Source organism: Salvelinus namaycush, chromosome 28 (genome assembly GCF_016432855.1).
Source record: "Salvelinus namaycush isolate Seneca chromosome 28, SaNama_1.0, whole genome shotgun sequence".
Lineage (NCBI taxonomy): Eukaryota > Metazoa > Chordata > Actinopteri > Salmoniformes > Salmonidae > Salvelinus > Salvelinus namaycush.
In genome coordinates this window covers 44650761-44669582 of record NC_052334.1, presented here as the reverse complement: position 1 = coordinate 44669582, position 18822 = coordinate 44650761, and the positions used below count along the sequence as shown (strand labels likewise).

General features: G+C 42.3%; 1 protein-coding gene across 1 annotated transcript; it reads left to right on the top strand.

Moving 5' to 3' along the window:
• Positions 1-1030: 1030 nt before the first annotated feature.
• ptger2a (prostaglandin E receptor 2a (subtype EP2)) lies at positions 1031-18110 on the top strand. The gene is made up of 2 exons (XM_038967953.1): positions 1031-2045; positions 15653-18110. Exons 1-2 carry the CDS (start codon positions 1230-1232, stop codon positions 15833-15835), a joined length of 999 nt encoding a protein of 332 aa, XP_038823881.1. The 5' UTR covers positions 1031-1229; the 3' UTR covers positions 15836-18110.
• The last annotated feature ends 712 nt before the right edge of the window (positions 18111-18822 follow it).

The following is an 18822-nucleotide window of genomic DNA, read 5'->3' as shown; positions in this document are numbered from 1 at the left end:
GACTGGGTCACTTCACAAAATAGATGGCATCATGAGGATGGAAAGATTATGTGGATATATTGAAGCAAGATCTCAAGACATCAGTCAGGAAGTTAAAGCTTGGTCGCAAATGGATCTTCCAAATGGACAATGGACACCAAGCATACTTTCAAAGTTGTGGCAAAATGGCTTAAGGACAACAAAGTCAAGGTATTGGAGTGGCCATCACAATGCCCTGACCTCAATCCTATAGAAAATGTGTGGGCAGAACTGAAAAAGCATGTGCGAGCAAGGATGCCTACAAACCTGACTCAGTTACACCAGCTCTGTCAGGAGGAATGGGCCAAAATTCACCCAACTTATTGTGGAAGACTACCCAAAACGGTTGACCCAAATTAAACAATTTAAAGGCAATGCTAACAAGTACTAATTGAGTGTATGTAAACTTCTGACCCATTGGGAATGTGATGAAATAAATAAAAGCTGAAATACATAATTCGCTCTACTATTATTCTGACATTTCACATTCTTAAAATAAAGTTGTGATCCTAACTGACCTTGAGACAGGGAATATTTGCTAAATTGAAATGTCTGGAATTGTGAAAAACTGAGTTTAAATGTATTTCCCTAAGCTGTATGTAAACTTCCGACTTCAACTGTAAGTCGTGCAGGTCCCTAACCGCCATAGTTGAGCAGCAACACTAAGCTCTTAAAATAGCTTTTGGGTGTGGAAAATGCGTGCTCATTGAAGGACGAAGTCAAGACCAGGAGATCGATTTGTCCTGAAACTTCTCTCTTCTCTGCTTCTTGAGTCCAGTCCTGTTGCTGAAGATAATGGGAGGCTGATTGAGGGGAAGCGTCCCCTTATATAGGGACACCTGTATTCCTATTGGCTGCAGGTGTGTGCATAATTTTCTCTCGGGCTATTTGCTGCCTAGGCAGCTGGGTAAACAACTAGGAGGAGAGATCCCATATGGGGCGGAGCTCCACGACATAGAAAGCTTAGCTCACTATACTTCACTGATGAGTTGTAATTCATGTGAAGAAAAGGTGGAGAGAAGACGCTTGTGGCGCCATCACAATAGGTGCCCTCCTCTCTCAACCTGTCTCATCACAAGCCCAGACACAGCAACGTTTTAAAGTGCTGAAACTAAAGCACTTAAGTCTAATTCTGAGGAACAGCAAATCGTTTTGGAATATCACCCAGATAGAGCAGGACGGAAGTATTTGACGGAGGCAAAACTCTTCCTATGGCAAATGACACAGAGAATGACCCATGCCACAGCAATCTGCACATTGACAAGGGGAACCCGCGCATCAGCGCGATCATGTTCTCCGCCGGAGTGATAGGGAACTTGTCCGCTTTGATCCTTTTGGAGATCCGCCGCAGGAAGTACCAGAGCCGGCAGCGACTGTCGCTCTTTCACGTTCTGGTCACCACGCTGGTCGTCACGGACTTGATGGGCACCTGTCTGGTCAGCCCTTTTGTCCTGGCTGCCTATTCCTTAAACACCACCATTATTGCTATGATTAACACTGAACCACCTGCAATGTGTGAGTATTTTGGATTCTGTATGACTTTTTTCAGCTTGGCCACATTATTTCTCCTCTTCGCCATGGCGCTTGAGCGATGCCTCTCAATTGGCTACCCCTACTTCTACGGGCGGCACATCACTAAACGTTGTGGATATATCACCATTCCTTTCATCTATTTAGTTTGTGCGGTGTTTTGCATCATGCCCTTTTTGGGTTTCGGGGACTACGTGCAGTATTGCCCGGGCACGTGGTGCTTCATTGACATGAATCCGTTAATGCCCGAAGACCGTGTTTACCCAGTCCTGTACGCAACTGTTATGCTCATTTTAGTCCTTTCTGTAGCAGCTTGTAACGCCTTTGTCGTTTATCACCTGGTTTTGATGTACCGGAGGCGCAAACTAAACGGGGGATCCGTGACAACTCGGAGTAAGAAGGACCGGAGAGTCCTCTCCATGTCCGAAGAGGTCGAGCATCTCATCGTACTGGTGTTCATGACCGGGATATTCATGATTTGCTCCCTTCCTCTGGTGGTACGTTTTTTAACTATTCTCAATGTTGTACTGTTTGCCTCCCACGTGTCCCTTTGATAGGCTGACACATATATTTTGCGCAATCGAGTCAAGCTATATTTGATTTCTCACTTGATAGGTAATAACACTTTACTTGGTCTGCAGACAGCTCTAATGCTATATTACTTGTTGTAACAGTGGTAGGCTACATTTTAGGTTTATATGGTAGGCTATGTCTCTCTATGAAATCTTTAACGTACTCAAAGTTATTGTTATTTAATCGTGATCATTATTATGATAATAGTTAAGACATAAGCTAATAACCCGTCTCGCAATGCATTATCCCTTGCCATATAGTCTACTGAAAGTAAAAGGCAAAGCCAACATCCAAACAGTTGGACGTCCCAAAAATATTAGGATGTCTGTCTCATACAGTCAGCATAAAAATGTGCGTGTATCAACAAAGAGTGTTTCCCCGAAAAGAAAGACAAACACGAGTAACACATGTTCTTATTCAGTACAGTTACGCAATAAAGAGGGCATTGCGTTTCAATAAAGACATTCCCATATGTCTTATATATCTCAAAGTATTTTGCAACCTAAGATGAAGCATAAAAGGTCAACCACAACTAGCATGTCAAATTGTGCCCATATGTCGGAGCTATATTTCTCCCGCTCCTAAAAATCCGCCTGTCATTGACGGAGGTATTGCCTCAATACCCTGTTCATGGCATATTCTGACGATCAATGTACATTAACCTAAGGCTTTAGATGGGATTGTGTGAATCCATGTGGGATGGTATGTCAGGGGTGGACACTTGTCTCTGTCAGCTGTGATGTGTTGTTATTAGCAGATTCAGTCCTGTAAAGACACAGCAATCCCAGTGTCCCATATATCACCATTCGTGGAGTTACATGGTCATTAGTCCTAATTGCCTCTGGTTCAATAAAGTGGTGATTGAACCCTCCTGGCTCTTGATTTATGTCAGATTAGACTAGCGTTCCCTGGGGATTGTGTGCCAGTTATGCTATGATATAAACACATTATGTACTTCAATACTTACTGCATGGAGTTTGTGTTATTATTAGTATATTTTATGAAAAGACACTCAGACACGGAAGGAAGTAGACAACAATAGGAAACAGAGTGGTACCTACTGTATGCGTCATGTAGGCAGGAAACCAAATGCCAACCAACCAGTGACATTTCACACAGGAAAATTCCCCCACAAAACCTAAACAGGTTATTAAAAAAGTCAACTTTGGTAATTTAACTCTGACAGGTATAATCATTTATAGAGTGCATTGACATTTATGATGTCTCGTTATAAGCCTATAAGGGGGTCATACATTATGAAAAGTCAATGCATTATAACTGTGTCATAATGCATTATCTGTCAGTCAGCTTTCTCACAACTGGAGCTTCACAAGGGTCGCACAATGGCGGTCCAGGGCCCCAACAGTGGGACCAATTGAGTTTCCCTCTCAACCACACCCCGCTCCGTATGATGGATGAGATCCATTGATAGATTTAAGGTCACCAATAGGTAGATGGCATGAAAACATGTGCTTGTTACAGAAGAATGATCTCCTGCTAAATTGACAAGGTGTCTGCACCTATGGAGAAGAGCAACAACGGCCCTACGCACAAACGCATGGGTGCCCCATGACGCCATCTGTAAACCAATCGTGAAAGCGGAACATCGGCCTTGCTTATCATGCCAAACACAGGACCCCACCTACTGTAAAAGTATGGTTGTTAAACCACATAACTTGTGTAGGTTACCAATAACAACATCATTCATTCAATTTCAAACATCCCATTGTGTTCGAAAAAAACTCGGACTCTTTAAAAGGTGATAAATGAGTATCCTATACTTTTTAAACGTATTTCCCACGTCTTGGTTCATCGTTCTTATCTCTCGGAGGTAGTCTTATAGGCAGTGTAGCGCACCAGGCTCTATCTAAGGTAATGCAGACACAGTCAGACCCCCCTGCGGGATTCAAGCCTATACTCTGGGTCGGTCTGCTGTTAATGAGACCACATCCTGCCTCTGTGCACTCAGTCATAGATGATAGGATGAATAATTAAACACAGTGTCACTGTTGCGATTGGACACCTGCTGAGAATACAGCTATCTGCTTGTCTCATCAACATCTGCCCAGAGTGCTCTCTAACTAAACAACAAGCAACCGCACGAAACAATCCAGCCAGAGTTTTCTCAAGTTCCAGGGTAGGTAGGGTTCAGACAGAGTATAATTAGTGGAGAATTTGAAGGAGCTCTCTGAAGAATTTTTATTTTTCAGATTCAAACCTGGGGATAAGGTGCTGTTCCCTAACCCTCTGACTCTTGGGGCTACAAAATTGCACCTCGGTTGGAGGGGATACCAAAATTACATGTAGGCTATTTCTTCATTCGTCTTTTGCTCGATTCCTCAAGTCCTATCTCACCGCTTCCTTCTCAAAGACGCGTTGGAGGAGAAAGTCAGAAAGGAGGAACCATGGATGGTCTTCTCCAATACGTTCTGAGGAGCCATAGAGAAAGGACACAAGGAAAGAATAGTGGAGAATCAACATCTGGAGGTACTTATAAAGCCATTACTATATTTGCCGAATGCTTACGGGAATACGAATGTATTGAGAGCACTAATCAACGCTCTCACACTTAGCCGTGTCAATAATTCATATGGATAAGCTTGGCCCCGTTGCACTTTGTGAGTACCTAAGGTCCTGTACACCGTGCAGACACAAAAGTAAGGCACGGCTGTGGTGTTTTTTTCACTCTCCTCGAGGTTGTTCACACTGCTAGTTCCACCCACAGGATATTGGAGTAATTATGGTCGTTTCAGGAAATTGGCCCACTTTTACTGGAGTCAGCACTTGTGTGTCACACTGGGAAAGTCAAACAGTGCACATAGCTTAGCCACATAGAGCAGGGGCTGTGTGTGTTTGTGTGCCCGGTCGAGGAATGTGTCTCACTAATACTGAGAGTAATAACCTGTGAGATGGTCACATTTTCCAATCATTATTGTGGAGTTACTTGATAGGGATATTGATGGCATTTGTATTTTATTTGACTTTATTTCAGAAAATAGCATCTGTTCCGAGGTATCTAGCGACAGACAGACTGGTGGAAATTTGTACCAGACCAAATCTTGTTTCGCTCCTGCAAATACATCTTCGGCTCTGTGCCATTTAGCACGTGGAATAGAAATTTAGATAGTGTCATATTTGCTCTGGCCACAGCCTACCCTCTCTCTTGTTTGATTAGCTTATCAATAAACTGTATGTTTTAAAGTTGCACTATGCAGTAATTGCTCCACCATTTCCTGGTTGCTAAAACTCGAATAGTTTGCCTAATTTCAGTTTATGTGGCAAAATAAGCGAGTATTGTGTAGAGAATCTTTGTACCATCTAAACTGCTGTGAAATATAGTGTATTTTCCATAAGCCAAAATAGTGTTATTTCAGCTGTTTGAAGCTGGTGTACAAAACCGAAAGTAAAAGACACAAAAACGAAACTTAAGAAAGGGAAGCATAGAAATAGTGCACATAGAACATATCTACCGCTTGATATACTTTACATTTTTATTTGTTATTATTATTTTGTAGATCAGCTTTAATATTGCAGATAGATTGTGGCTTCCATCAATGTAATTATCTGCATTATTTCCAATCCCCCATATAGATTTTTTGTAAATATATAAAATATATATTTTTAAATACATTTTCCTTTATTATTTTCCCCTAACCCTACCACACCTCCGCTAATTGGAGTAAAATAATGGACAACAACGCGTAGGCTTCTACTTCCAGCTTACATTTTACGGACATAGTATATTTTACAATAGTTACCTTTTGTTTGTTTTTAGTCCCATCCTTCAGCTACCCTCAACCCCTTTCATATATCTCTGAAGACCGTCCAGTTTTGGATTTCTATTTGCCATGTATTTTTCAACTGTGCTGTGATGCTTCACAAAAGTATTGAACCTTTATATTCTTATAGTTTCTACAGATTGTAAATGAAAGAATCATTTTGCTAAGAATATTATTATGTAATTGATCGATTGACTATTACTTTTTAAATCACCCAGCAGTGCTATTTAGCTCCAGGTAAATGTTGCAATTCTTCAGCCATTCCTGAACCTGCGACCAAAAACAAGCTACATATGGACAGTACCAAAACAAATGATCTAATGATTCTGTCACTTCGCAGCAAAATCTGCAGAGCTGGGATGGTTGTATCCCGCATTTATATAATATTCTATTGGTTGCAAGAATTTTGTATTATTTTTGTATTATAATTTAAATTGAAAAACAAAGTTTTTAATCCTGCATTGTTTTGTGTATCGGTTGATTAACCATCTGCCATGGAATTAGTACATCAAATCTCTGTGGTACAACTGTTCATTTTTTTGTCCTTAAATTAAACTGGTATACTTTTTTTTTTTTATCACAATTTTCTTTAACCAAATTTTGGTCTTCAAAGCAAGGCCAACAGACAAGTTCCTTACTTTCTCCCCCTTCCACTTGGCTCTTCCATTTTTGCAGAAGTGCTGCAATTAGTTGTGAGCTGCATGTGTGACTACTCCACCAGTCCTATTTATGATAACATTTACAAAGATTATACTTAAAAAAAAAAAATATGACATTGTTTTTTTAATCAATTAGTATATTTGAGTTTAACCATAATATTTCTTGTAATATTTGTTCTGTCTTTTCTGGTGGATTAAACTGAAATTGCAACCAACTTTTTATGGCATGTTTTAATAGCGATATTTTGGATTTTAATTTTCAAATAACAGAAAGTGAGAGATTGTAATCTGATTAAAGGGAAAAGGGCCATTCTTGAATATGGGGTGAGACATTTTTACTAATCTGCTAGATAACCAGTTTGGGTTTAAGTATAACTTTTGTACGACTGAAGACTTTAGTGAGAGGTCTAATGTTTTAATATTTAATCATTTCTGCCCTCCGAATTCATATTTGTTATATTAATAGGCCCTTTTAATCAAATTTAATATTTTTTGCTCATATAATTCAAAAAACAAGCCACTAGGTGTAGGCAAGACCATAAGCAAATAGTTATACTGGGAAATTACTAAAGTTAATCAGGGTGATTATTTTTGTTTCCATGGTAGCAAGATCTTGATGGAAGCTTGGGAGGTGTGAGCATGGCCACTAAAGTGCTATGGATAGTTAAAGACAGGACTAAGTTATGGGCTAGAATGTCCAAGATGCTTGATAAGGACCATGAGAGTGCTAGCCACTGCTCTCATTCAATGCCATTTTTACTACGCTGGTACTTCCTGGTTTGGGGGCGTATCTAAGCTTCTGAAGGGGAAGCTCCAGATAGCCCAGAATAAACTGATCAGGGTAGTATTGAAGGTGAGTCCACATACTCACATAGGCAGGAGCTGCTTTCAGGAATTCAACTGGCTGCCTGTTGAGGCTATGGTGTCCCAGATTAGACTGAGTTTGGTTTACAGTAGTATTAAATAGGTGTACAAGCACCACCTGGACTAGACACATCTAGACAAACTTATGTTTTTGAGAAGATATGGGAGTTTTGCGACAAAGAGGCAACGGACATCACATGCCCTGCACCAAAAGCAGGACAAAGGCAGGACAGAAACAGGCTCTCCAAATATAGATTCCCTTGTTCATGCGTGGTTCAGACGGACCAGTCATCAGCACTATCTGCAGTGCCAATATTCAAATGACTCCTAACACAGACGCCATACGAACTGCTACTAAAAAATGTTTTATCCTGCTGCTCAGCAATTTTACCACTGATTGTATGCCTATAAATACCTCATCTATCACTGATATTGTTATTGATATTTTTCTTGTACATACTGGATATTATTTAATTTATATTTACACTATCTATTTATGATATTGCTACGATGCAAGTAAGCATTTGGCTGTACCGTTTACACCTTCTGTAGAGACCCATCCACTTAGCAAGATGTGGCTGGGGGTTATAGCATTTCTTTCAAATCAAATCTAAAAGTAGCGAGGCTACATACAGACACCGGTTAGTCGGGCTGATTGAGGTAGTATGTACATGTACAGTTGTGGCAAAGTTTTGAGAATGACACAAATATTAATTTTCACAAAGTCTGCTGCCTCAGTTTGTATGATGGCAATTTGCATATACTCCGGAATGTTATGAAGAGTGATAAGATGAATTGCAATTAATCGCAAAGTCCCTCTTTGCCATGCAAATTAACTGAATCCCCAAAAAACATTTCCACTGCATTTCAGCCCTGCCACAAATGGACCAGCTGACATCATGTCAGTGATTCTCTCGTTAACACAGGTGTGAGTGTTGACGAGGACAAAGCTGGAGATCACTCTGTCATGCTGATTGAGTTGGAATAACAGACTGGAAGCTTCAAAAGGAGGGTGGTGCTTGGAATCATTGTTCTTCCTCTGTCAACCATGGTTACCTGCAAGGAAACACGTGCCGTCCTCATTGCTTTGCACAAAAGTGGCTTCACAGGCAAGGATATTGCTGCCAGTAAGATTGCACCTAAATCAACCATTTATCGGATCATCAAGAACTTCAAGGGGAGCGGTTCAATTGTTGTGAAGAAGGCTTCAGGGCGCCCAAGAAAGTCCAGCAAGCGCCAGGACCGTCTCCTAAAGTTTATCAGCTGCGGGATCGGGGCACCACCAGTACAGAGCTTGCTCAGGAATGGCAGCAGGCAGGTGTAAGTGCATCTGCACGCACAGTGAGGCGAAGACTTTTGGAGGATGGCCTGGTGTCAAGAAGGGCAGCAAAGAAGGCACTTCTCTCCAGGAAAAGCATCAGGGACAGACTGATATTCTGCAAAAGGGACAGGGATTGGACTGCTGAGGACTGGGGTAAAGTCATTTTCTCTGATGAATCCCCTTTCTGATTGTTGGGGCATCCGGAAAAAAGCTTGTCTTGGAGAAGACAAGGTGAGTGCTACCATCAGTCCTGTGTCATGCCAACAGTGAAGCATCCTGAGACCATTCATGTGTGGGGTTGCTTCTCAGCCAAGGGAGTGGGCTCACTCACAATTTTGCCTAAGAACACAGCCATGAATAAAGAATGGTACCAACACATCCTCCGAGAGCAACTTCTCCCAACCATCCAGGAACAGTTTGGTGACAAACAATGCCTTTTCCAGCATGATGGAGCACCTTGCCATAAGGCAAAAGTGATAACTAAGTGGCTCGGTGAACAAAACATCAATATTTTGGGTCCATGGCCAGGAAACTCCCCAGACCTTAATCCCATTTTGGTCAATCCTCAAGAGGCGGGTGGACAAACTAAAACCCACAAATTCTGCCAAACTCCAAGCACTGATTATGCAAGAATGGGCTGCCATCAGTCAGGATGTGGCCCAGAAGTTAATTGACAGCATGCCAGGGTGGATTGCAGAGGTCTTGAAAAAGAAGGGTCAACACTGCAAATATTGTCTCTTTGCCTCAACTTCATGTAATTGTCAATAAAAGCCTTTGACACTTATGAAATGCTTGTAATTATACTTCAGTATTCCATAGTAACATCTGACAAAAATATCTAAATACCCTGAAGCAGCAAACTATATATATTTGTGTCATTCTCAAAACTTTTGGCCACAACTGTAGATATGGTTAAAGTGACTATGTATATATGATGAACAGAGAGTAGCAGTAGCGTAAAAGAGGGGTTGGCGGGTGGTGGGTGGCGGGTGGCGGGACACAATTCAGATAGCCCAGTTAGCCAATGTGCGAGCGCACTGGTTGGTCGGGGCAATTGAGGTAGTATGTACATGAATGTATAGTTAAAGTGACAATGCATATATGATAAACAGAGAGTAGCAGCAGCGTAAAAGAGGGGTTGGGGGGCGGACACACAGTGAAAATAGTCTGGGTAGCCATTTGATTACCTGTTCAGGAGTCTTATGGCTTGGGGGTAAAAACTGTCGACCCATCAATTTAGACAAAAGTGTCTGGGTAAGTGTCATCTAATATTTATAAAATATTTTTATCTGGACACTTTCTGTTTACCTGGAATTTTTCCTTATTGTAGGCTACTACTTTTACCACATTTAATCTTAATCTTTACTACACTACTCACTGTTTGGCACCTCATTTGAATCCTTAAAGAGATGGGTGGGGCTGGCTTAAGAGGGTGTGAACAATGCTGAATGGGTGTAGACAAAGGATTGCTCTCAAGTAGGTATCAAATATTCAAAGACTATTTTCTCAAAAGTTGGTGTTTACAAGTTTATCAACTTTCAAAGCAGAATTACTTTCCCATTGTTCCTCAAATGCAATGTATGATATACCATTTTGTAGCTCTGAGTCTCTACTTTTATCCAATGTAAAAACACAATTTCAAATGTTCCTACATAAGACCGATTTGAGCCGGTCCCTCACATTTATGGTTCTGCACCCAGATATCTAACTGTTTACTTTCCCCATGTTAGAGATGCACACAACCACAGCACCAGATCAAATCAAATGTTATTGGTCACATACACATGTTTAGCAGATGTTATTGCGTGGGTAGCAGAATGCTTGTCTTTGTAGCTCCAACAGTACAGTAATATATAACAATTCACAACAATGCACACAATACACACAAACTTAGAAGTAAAATACTGGAATTAAGGAATATATAAATATTAGGATGAGCAATGTCGGAGTGGCATAGACTACAGTAGAATAGAATAGAGTATGTACATATGAGATGTGTAAAGCAAAAATATGTCAACATTATTAAAGTGACTAGTGTACCATTATTAAAGTGGCCAGTGATTTCAAGTTTATGTATATAGGGCAGCAGACTCTCAGGTGCAGGGTTACGTAACCGGGTGGAAGCCACCTAGTGATGGCTATTTAACAGTCTGATGGTCTTGAAATAGAAGCTGTTTTTCATTCTCTCGGTCCCCTTTGATGCACCTGTACTGACCTCGCCTTCTGGATGATAGTGGGGTGAACAGTCAGTGGCTCGGGTGGTTGTTGTCCTTGATGATCTTTTTGGCCTTCCTGTGACATTGGGTGCTGTAGGTGTCCTGGATGGCAGGTAGTTTTCCCCTGGTGATGCGTTGTGCAGACCGCACCACCCTCTGGAGAGCCCTGCAGTTGCCATACCAGGCGATGATACAGCCTGACAGGATGCTCTCAATTGTGCATCTGTAAAAGTTTGAAGGTTTTAGGTGCCAAGCCAAATTTCTTCAGCCTCCTGAAGTTGAAGAGGCGCTGTTGCGCCTTCTTCACCACACTGTCTGTGTTGGTGGACCATTTCAGATCGTCAGTGATGTGTAAGCCGAGAAACTTTCCACCTGCCCCCTATGGTCCCGTCGATGTGGATAGGGGTGTGCTCCCTCTGCTGTTTCCTGAAGTCCACGATCAGCTCCTTTGTTTTGTCGACATTAAGTGAGAGTTTGTTTTCCTGGCACCACACTCCCCAGGCCCTCACCTCCTGTAGGCTGTCTTGTCATTGTTGGTAATCTGACCTACTACTGTTGTGTCGTCTGCAAACTTGATGATTGAGTTGGAGGCATGCGTGACCACGCAGTCATGGGTGAACAGGGATTACAGGAGGGGGCTGAGCATGCACTTTTGTGGGGCCCCTGTGTTGAGGATCAGCGAAGTGGAGGTGTTGTTTCCTACCTTCACCAACTGGGTGCGGCCTGTCAGGAAGTCCAGGACCCAGTTGCACAGGGCCCCAAGCTTAATGGTGAGCTCGGAGGGAACTATGGAGTTGAATGCTGAGCTAAAGTCAATTAACAGAATTCTTACATTGGTATTCCTCTTGTCCAGATGGGATAGGGCAGTGTGCAGTGCGATGGCGATTGCATTGTCTGTGGATCTATTGGGGCGGTAAGCAAATTGAAGTGGGTCTAGGGTGTCAGACAAGGTAGAGGTGATGTGATCCTTAACTAGCCTCTCAAAGCACTTCATGATGATAGAAGTGAGTGCTACGGGGCGATAGTAATTTAGTGGTGGACATCTTGAAGCAAGTGGGGACAGCAGACTGGGTTAGGGAGAGATTGAATATGTCCGTAAAACACTCCAGCCAGATGGTCTGTGCATGCTCTGAGGTCGCGGCTAGGGATTCCACTGCGCCAACAGCCTTGCGAGGATTAACACGCTTAAATGTCTTACTCATGTCGGTCACGGGAATGAGAGCCCATAGTCCTTGGTAGTGGGCCGCGTCGGTGGCACTGTGTTTTCCTCAATGTGGGCTAAGAAGTTGTTTAGCTTGTCCGAAAGCAAGACGTCGGTGTCCGCGACGTGGCTGGTTTTCCCTTTGTAGTCCGTGATTGTCTGTCGACCCTGCCACATACGTCTCATACCATCTATTGCATCTTGCCTATGCCGCTCGGTCATTGCTCATCCATATATGTGTATGTATATATTATTTTTCCATTCCTTTACTTAGATTTGTGTGTATTAGGTAGTTGTTTTGGAATTGTTAGATTACTTGTTGATATTGCTGCACTGTCGGTGTCACGTTCCTGACCTTATTTCCTTTGTTTAGTCTTGTTTAGTTGGTCAGGACGTGAGCTGGGTGGGCATTCTATGTTATGTGTTTCTATGTTGGGTTCATTTTCAATTAGCCTGATATGGTTCTCAATCAGGGGCAGGTGTTTTACGTTTCCTCTGATTGAGAACCATATTAAGGTAGGCTGTTCTCACTGTTTGTTTGTGGGTGATTGTTCCTGTGTCAGTGTTTGTGCCACACGGGACTGTTTTCGTTCGATTCGTTTATTTCATTCGTGTGTTACTTCCTGTACGTGCGTTCATGTTATATGTTCACAAGTTCAGGTCTGTTCACGTCGTTTATTGTTTTGTAGTTTGTTTAAGAGTTTTTCCGTCTTCGTCTTTCTTAAATAAACAAATATGTATTCAACCCACGCTGCGTTTTGGTCCGATCCATGCTCCTCTTCAGAGGAGGAGGAAAACGACCGTTACAGTCGGAACTAGAAGCACAAGCATTTTGCTACACTCGCTATAACATCTATTAACCATGTGTATGTGACCAATACACTTTGATTTGATTTGATCATGTCTGTAGAGTCTGTGGAGAGAATGATTTATTTCAGCTTTTATTTCTTTCATCACATTCCCAATGGGTCAGAAGTTTACATACACTCAATTAGTATTTGGTAGCATTGCCTTTAACTTGTTTAACTTTCACATTTTGTTAGGTTACAGCCTTATTCTAAAATGGATTAAATACATTTTGTCCTCATCAATCAACATCTCAAGACATCAGTCAGGAAGTTAAAGCTTGGTCGCAAATGGGTCTCCAAATGAACAGTGACCCCAAGCATACTTCCAAAGTTGTGGCAAAATGGCTTCAGGACAACAAAGTCAAGGTATTGAAGTGGCCATCACAAAGCCCTGACCTCAATCCCATAGAAAATTAGTGGGCAGAACTGAAAAAGCGTGTGCGAGCAAGGAGGCCTGCAAACCTGACTCAGTTACACCAGCTCTGTCAGGAGGAATGGGCCAAAATTCACCCAACTTATTGTGGGAAGCTTGTGGAAGACTACCCGGAACGTTTGACCCAAGTTAAACAATTTAAAGGCAATGCTACCAAACTTCCGACTTCAACTGTCTATCTCACTAGGTCATGATATTTAAGCCTCCATATATCCACTAGTTCCAATATATCCATGATATTCGTGAGTGCATAAGGGTGATATTTTGTAGTGTGATTTCCTTTACGGTCAATTAAAACCGTATTATAATCTCCCACCATAATAATAGAGTATTGTATTGCTTGTAGGCTTGATAAATTATTATATACTGAACAAAAATGTAAAAACAACATGTAAAGTTTTGGTCCCATGTTTCATGAGCTGAAATAAAAAATCCCAGAAATGTTCCATATGCACAAAAAGCATATTTCTCTAAAATGTTGTGCAGAAATGTGTTTAAATCTCTGTTAGTGAGCATTTCTCCTTTGCCAAGATAATCCATCCACCTGACAGGTGTGGTAAATAAAGAAGCTGATATCATTACACAGGTGTACCTTGCGTTGGGGACAATAAAAGGCCACTCTTAAAATGTGCAGGTTTGTCACATAACACGCAACACACAATGCGACAGATGTCCCAAGTTTTGAGGGAGGGTGCAATTGGTATGCTGACTGTAGGAATGGCCACCAGAGCTGCTGTCAGAGAATTTAATGTGCATTTCTCTCTGTCTGTAATAAAGCCCTTTTGTGGGGAAAAACTCATTGTGATTGGCTGGGCCTGGCTCCCCAGTGGGTGGGCCTGGCTTCCAAGTGGATGGGCCTGTGCCCTCCCAGGCCCACCTATGACTGCACCCCTGCCCAGTCATATGAAATCCATAGATTAGGGCCTAATGATTTTATTTAAATTCACTGATTTCCTTATATGAACTGTAACTCAGTAAAATCACAGACATTTTTGCATGTTGCATTTATATTGTTATTCAGTATTTACAGTATGTTTTCAAAGAAGCATGGATCACCATTATTCTTATACTTGCTTTCAAGTAGAATGATGAATCTATAACTCACATTTCTATGTGAATTTGGTCGAGTCGCCCAAAAAGTTACATATTGGCATTTTAATTAGGGCACAGTTACAGTAAAGATCCATATTATTATATTATTTTAATATTCTCCATAAGTAGGATTGCATATTTCATCTTTGGTCCAATTAATATATAAAAATGTGAGGCTATTTTAGATAATAAACAATTTCTCAAGTGTAAAGCAGTCTTAAATAATCTAAACACAGTACTCTCGAGTATAGGGTTACATACCGTCAGTGCATGGTTGTGTTGGTACGTTTTCTCACTCATAGTCCATCATTGTTGTGACCCTTGCAACGCCATGGGCCCAGTAGTGTGTTGTATTGGATCACGTTTTATGAGCTTGTGAAGGGTGGTGTTCGAAGAGGACACAACCAAGGTTCCCATGCTGCTACCCTCTGAGGTCCTGCCAAAATGTGTTTCTATATTTATTTATTACTTTACAGCCTTCCTTTTTGTTTATTTGAGATCATTACTCCATAATTAGCTTCCTCTTCTGAAGCTTTTTTGTTTCACTAAAGACGATCTGTTTCCAATAATCTGCCATTGACGCTGATTCCTAAAATGCCTTTTATCTACTGGCCCTTGCCAACCTCACCCATTGCCGATCCTGTGTTTGAGGGTTTCAAAACAAACATAGAGGATACAAGGAATGTGGTTTGGCTGGTTAGGTACTAGCAAGGAGTACATTCTGGTCTGCTTTACTTTTGGGAGAATGAGATAAACAGGATGTTTGCGAGAGCTTAAAAAATATGCTCTTTTAAGCCTGGCCAGTTATTGATGGTGACAGCGTTGGGATCCCGTGCTTAGACAGTTGGTGGCAGAGGTGGGATCACACACTTTAAAAAAAAAATTTGGGGGGGGTATTTTCATTTTATCCAGAGAGGGATAGGATGAAATGAGTGGGGAGCCACGGAGAGGGGGAATGAAGAATAGTAGTGGGGCTGGGATTCGTACCCACGCTGGGGGGGTTGAATACAGTATGTGCTGCAGCACAAGCCTCAGGCACGGATACCGCACTTAGACATCCCGCGGTAAGACATTAGGACTTGCTATTCAGTGTCTTCTCTTCCTCTCTTGTCTCTTAGATCCGTGTGTACATAAACTCCGTGGGCCAGCGGAAAGAGAGCCACAAGACGGACCTCATCGCCCTCCTCTTTCTCTCCACCAACTCCATCGTGGACCCCTGGGTGTTCATCTTCCTCAGCCCGTCAGTGCTGCGCTTCTTCTGGGGAGCGTTGTGCAAGGTGCCCCTCCTGCGCTCCAGGTAGTCCTTCTTCAAGTCTTCCCTGGGGAAGGACACGCACGCCCAGCTGGAGCTGTGCCATCCCAGTGCTTCCTCTGAGTTCACCCACCCCCCATGTCCACGCAGATGGTTTGACCCGCTGATGTATTGGACCTGATTGGGGCCTTGTAATAGCCTCCGAAGGGAGTAGCCACTCAGAATAGAGCTGCTGCCCACATGTCCCGGCCCGCCTAGTGGTCTGGTTCTATGGCGGGGGGGGGGAGGTGTTGAGCTACTTAGGTGCAACAGCTGGACAAGCGGCGCAGCAACCTACACATTCCCGCAAACGTAGGCTGCTGCTGCCGCGTTCTTGTTTCAGGACGAGCTCCGAGAGGCTCAAATCGGAAGCCTCCGGAGGCCAGCAGCAGACGGGCAGTTGTCCTTGAACTCCAAGGAGAGTAGGCTTGCAGTACGGGTCACGTTCTTCAAAGCACCACACGTTATTTGTTCCTACAGCACGGACTCCCAAACCAGAGGCCGCTACAAGGACAGCGACATAGAATTCACAACACTGAAGGGACTGAATCAGATGAGGACTGTTCCTTCCATATGAGGTGATCATGTTCCAGAGGCGTGCGTTGTTGGCGCCATGCCCTTTTTAGCATGTGCCCCGGGACTCCCAGGGAAGTTTATTTGTATTGGGGTGTTCCTTCCGCTATCATATGCCATCCTCGTGGTGTTGGGGAATTGCGTATCATGATCAGAACATTCAGAGACTTCATCCATGCGATGCAAGCTGGATTCACGCACACACTATTCCTGCTCCCTGCAGCTATGATCTGTTCACCTTTCCTCCCACTGGGTGCTCACCTCGAAGAGCCAAAGGGCAAGGGCTCGAGCATGACATTTCATTTTTGACACACTGATTTTTTGTCAGACGGTTGAGCGGCGCTACGAACTTCGAACCAGATGTTGGTTATTTGAAGTTGGGTAGCATGCAAAATGTATGCGGGGATGTTATGCTGGAATCGTGAGAAGATAAAGGAGGTGTCCTCTGTATTCTTGAGGTTTCTTTGTGATGAAATGACAGCCTGACTATTTATTATGATGTGTGTTCAGATCTCATTGATGTATTAGTGCACCTGCAGGTGACAAGGAGCTTATGATGTTCAGTGTGCAGTTCTAAATCTGTCGTTCCCGTGTGTACGTGTGTGTGTCAGTGTCAAAGAGATGGCACCGAAAACACATGATGTTTACAGGGAATCCCTACCATGTACCTATTATACCTATTGTTCATGTATTCGCGTTAATCAGTACTGCAGAAGATCCTGATTGAGACTGACTGACGTGTATTAATGTACATGTGCCAGCGCGCGCGTGTGCGCCAGTGTGTGTGTTTGTGCATTTGTGTGTATGCATGTGTTAACACTTCTGTAAATATGCGCCTGACTCATCCATCTGTCAGCCTTTATCCGTCAAACCCTTTCTGGAACCCCACCTCCTGTCATAGGCCCACGTCGGGGATGGCATCCAGATGTGTGTGTTAACAAAGTTAGACTCTTAACCACCCCTTTAAAAAGTTATTACTCTTCCGTAATCAAAACAAACTGAGGGATCTGACTAGCTCCACCAATAGAACCTACACAAGCAAATCAGATGCTCATGTGGCCTTTGGGAGACCACATTGAATTAACAACATGCAGAGCCTTGAATTGGATCACTAGTCACGAATACTAACGAAATAAACAGAATAATGACATCATAATTATATAGCGTTAATTACATCGCAGCTGGCTCCCCGGGAACAGGCATGCGATTTCGATTACAAATGCGATTAATTCTGTTTATTCTCTGGATTGATTAATAAAGCCGATTACTCATGTCATTTGTAAGTCCTGGGTCGTGTTCATTAGGCACATAACAAAAGATACATGGACCGAAACGGAGGAACTAGCTGAACTTTTCCAATAAGAAAAGCTCCATTTGGGCTTTATCTGCAAAACATTTACCCATAGAGCCTTTGAGGTTGGAGATGCCATAGCTAAGGTCTGTTATGGTAAGGCGGCCTAAGGCCCCTTGCCTCGTGGGAGAATGTTGATTGGATTTATATAATCAAGCTCCTGCAATGAACCTCCTCTTCCAGAGTTCCTTCAGAAAGTATTCACCCCCCTTAACTTTTTCCACATTTTGTTGTGTTACAAAGTGAGAATAATTTCTTTTCAATTGTCCTTTTTGGTCAATGATCTACACAAAATACTCTGTAATGTCAAAGTGGAAGAATAATTCTAACATTTATTACAAATTAATGAAAAATAAAACAATTGAGCTTGAGCTCCAGGTGAGCTTTGCACACCTGGATTGTACAATATTTTCCCATTATTAATAAAAAAAAAAATCAAGCTTTGTCAAATTCTTCGTTGATCATTGCTAGAAAGCCATTTTCAAGTCTTGCCATAGATTTCCAAGCTGATTCATGTCAACACTGTGACTAGGCCACTCAGGAACATTCAATGTCGTCTTGGTCTTGTTTTTTAGGTTATTGTCCTGCTGAAAGGTGAATTCGTCTCAGTGTCTGTTGAAAAGAAGACCGAATCAGGTTTTCCTCTAGGATTTAGCCTGTGCTTAGCTGTATTCCGTCTATTTATATCCTAAAAAACTCCCTAGTCCTTTTTCTGTTGACAAGCATACCCATAACATGGTACTCAGTAATGTGTTGTGTTGGATTTGCCCCAAACATAACGCCTTGTATTCAGGATAAAAAGTAAATTTCTTGGCCACATTTTTTTGCATTATTACTTAAGTGCCTTGTTGCAAACATGATACATGTTTTGGAATATTTGTATTCTGTACAGGCCTAATTATTGTCACTCTGTCATTTAGGTTAGTATTGTGGAGTAACTACAATGTTGTTGATCCATCCACATTTTTCTCATATCACAACCATTAAACTCTGTAATTGTTTTTAAAATACCCATTGGCCTCATGGTGAAATCCCTGAGCATTTCCTCTCCGGCAACTGAGTTAGGAAGGACG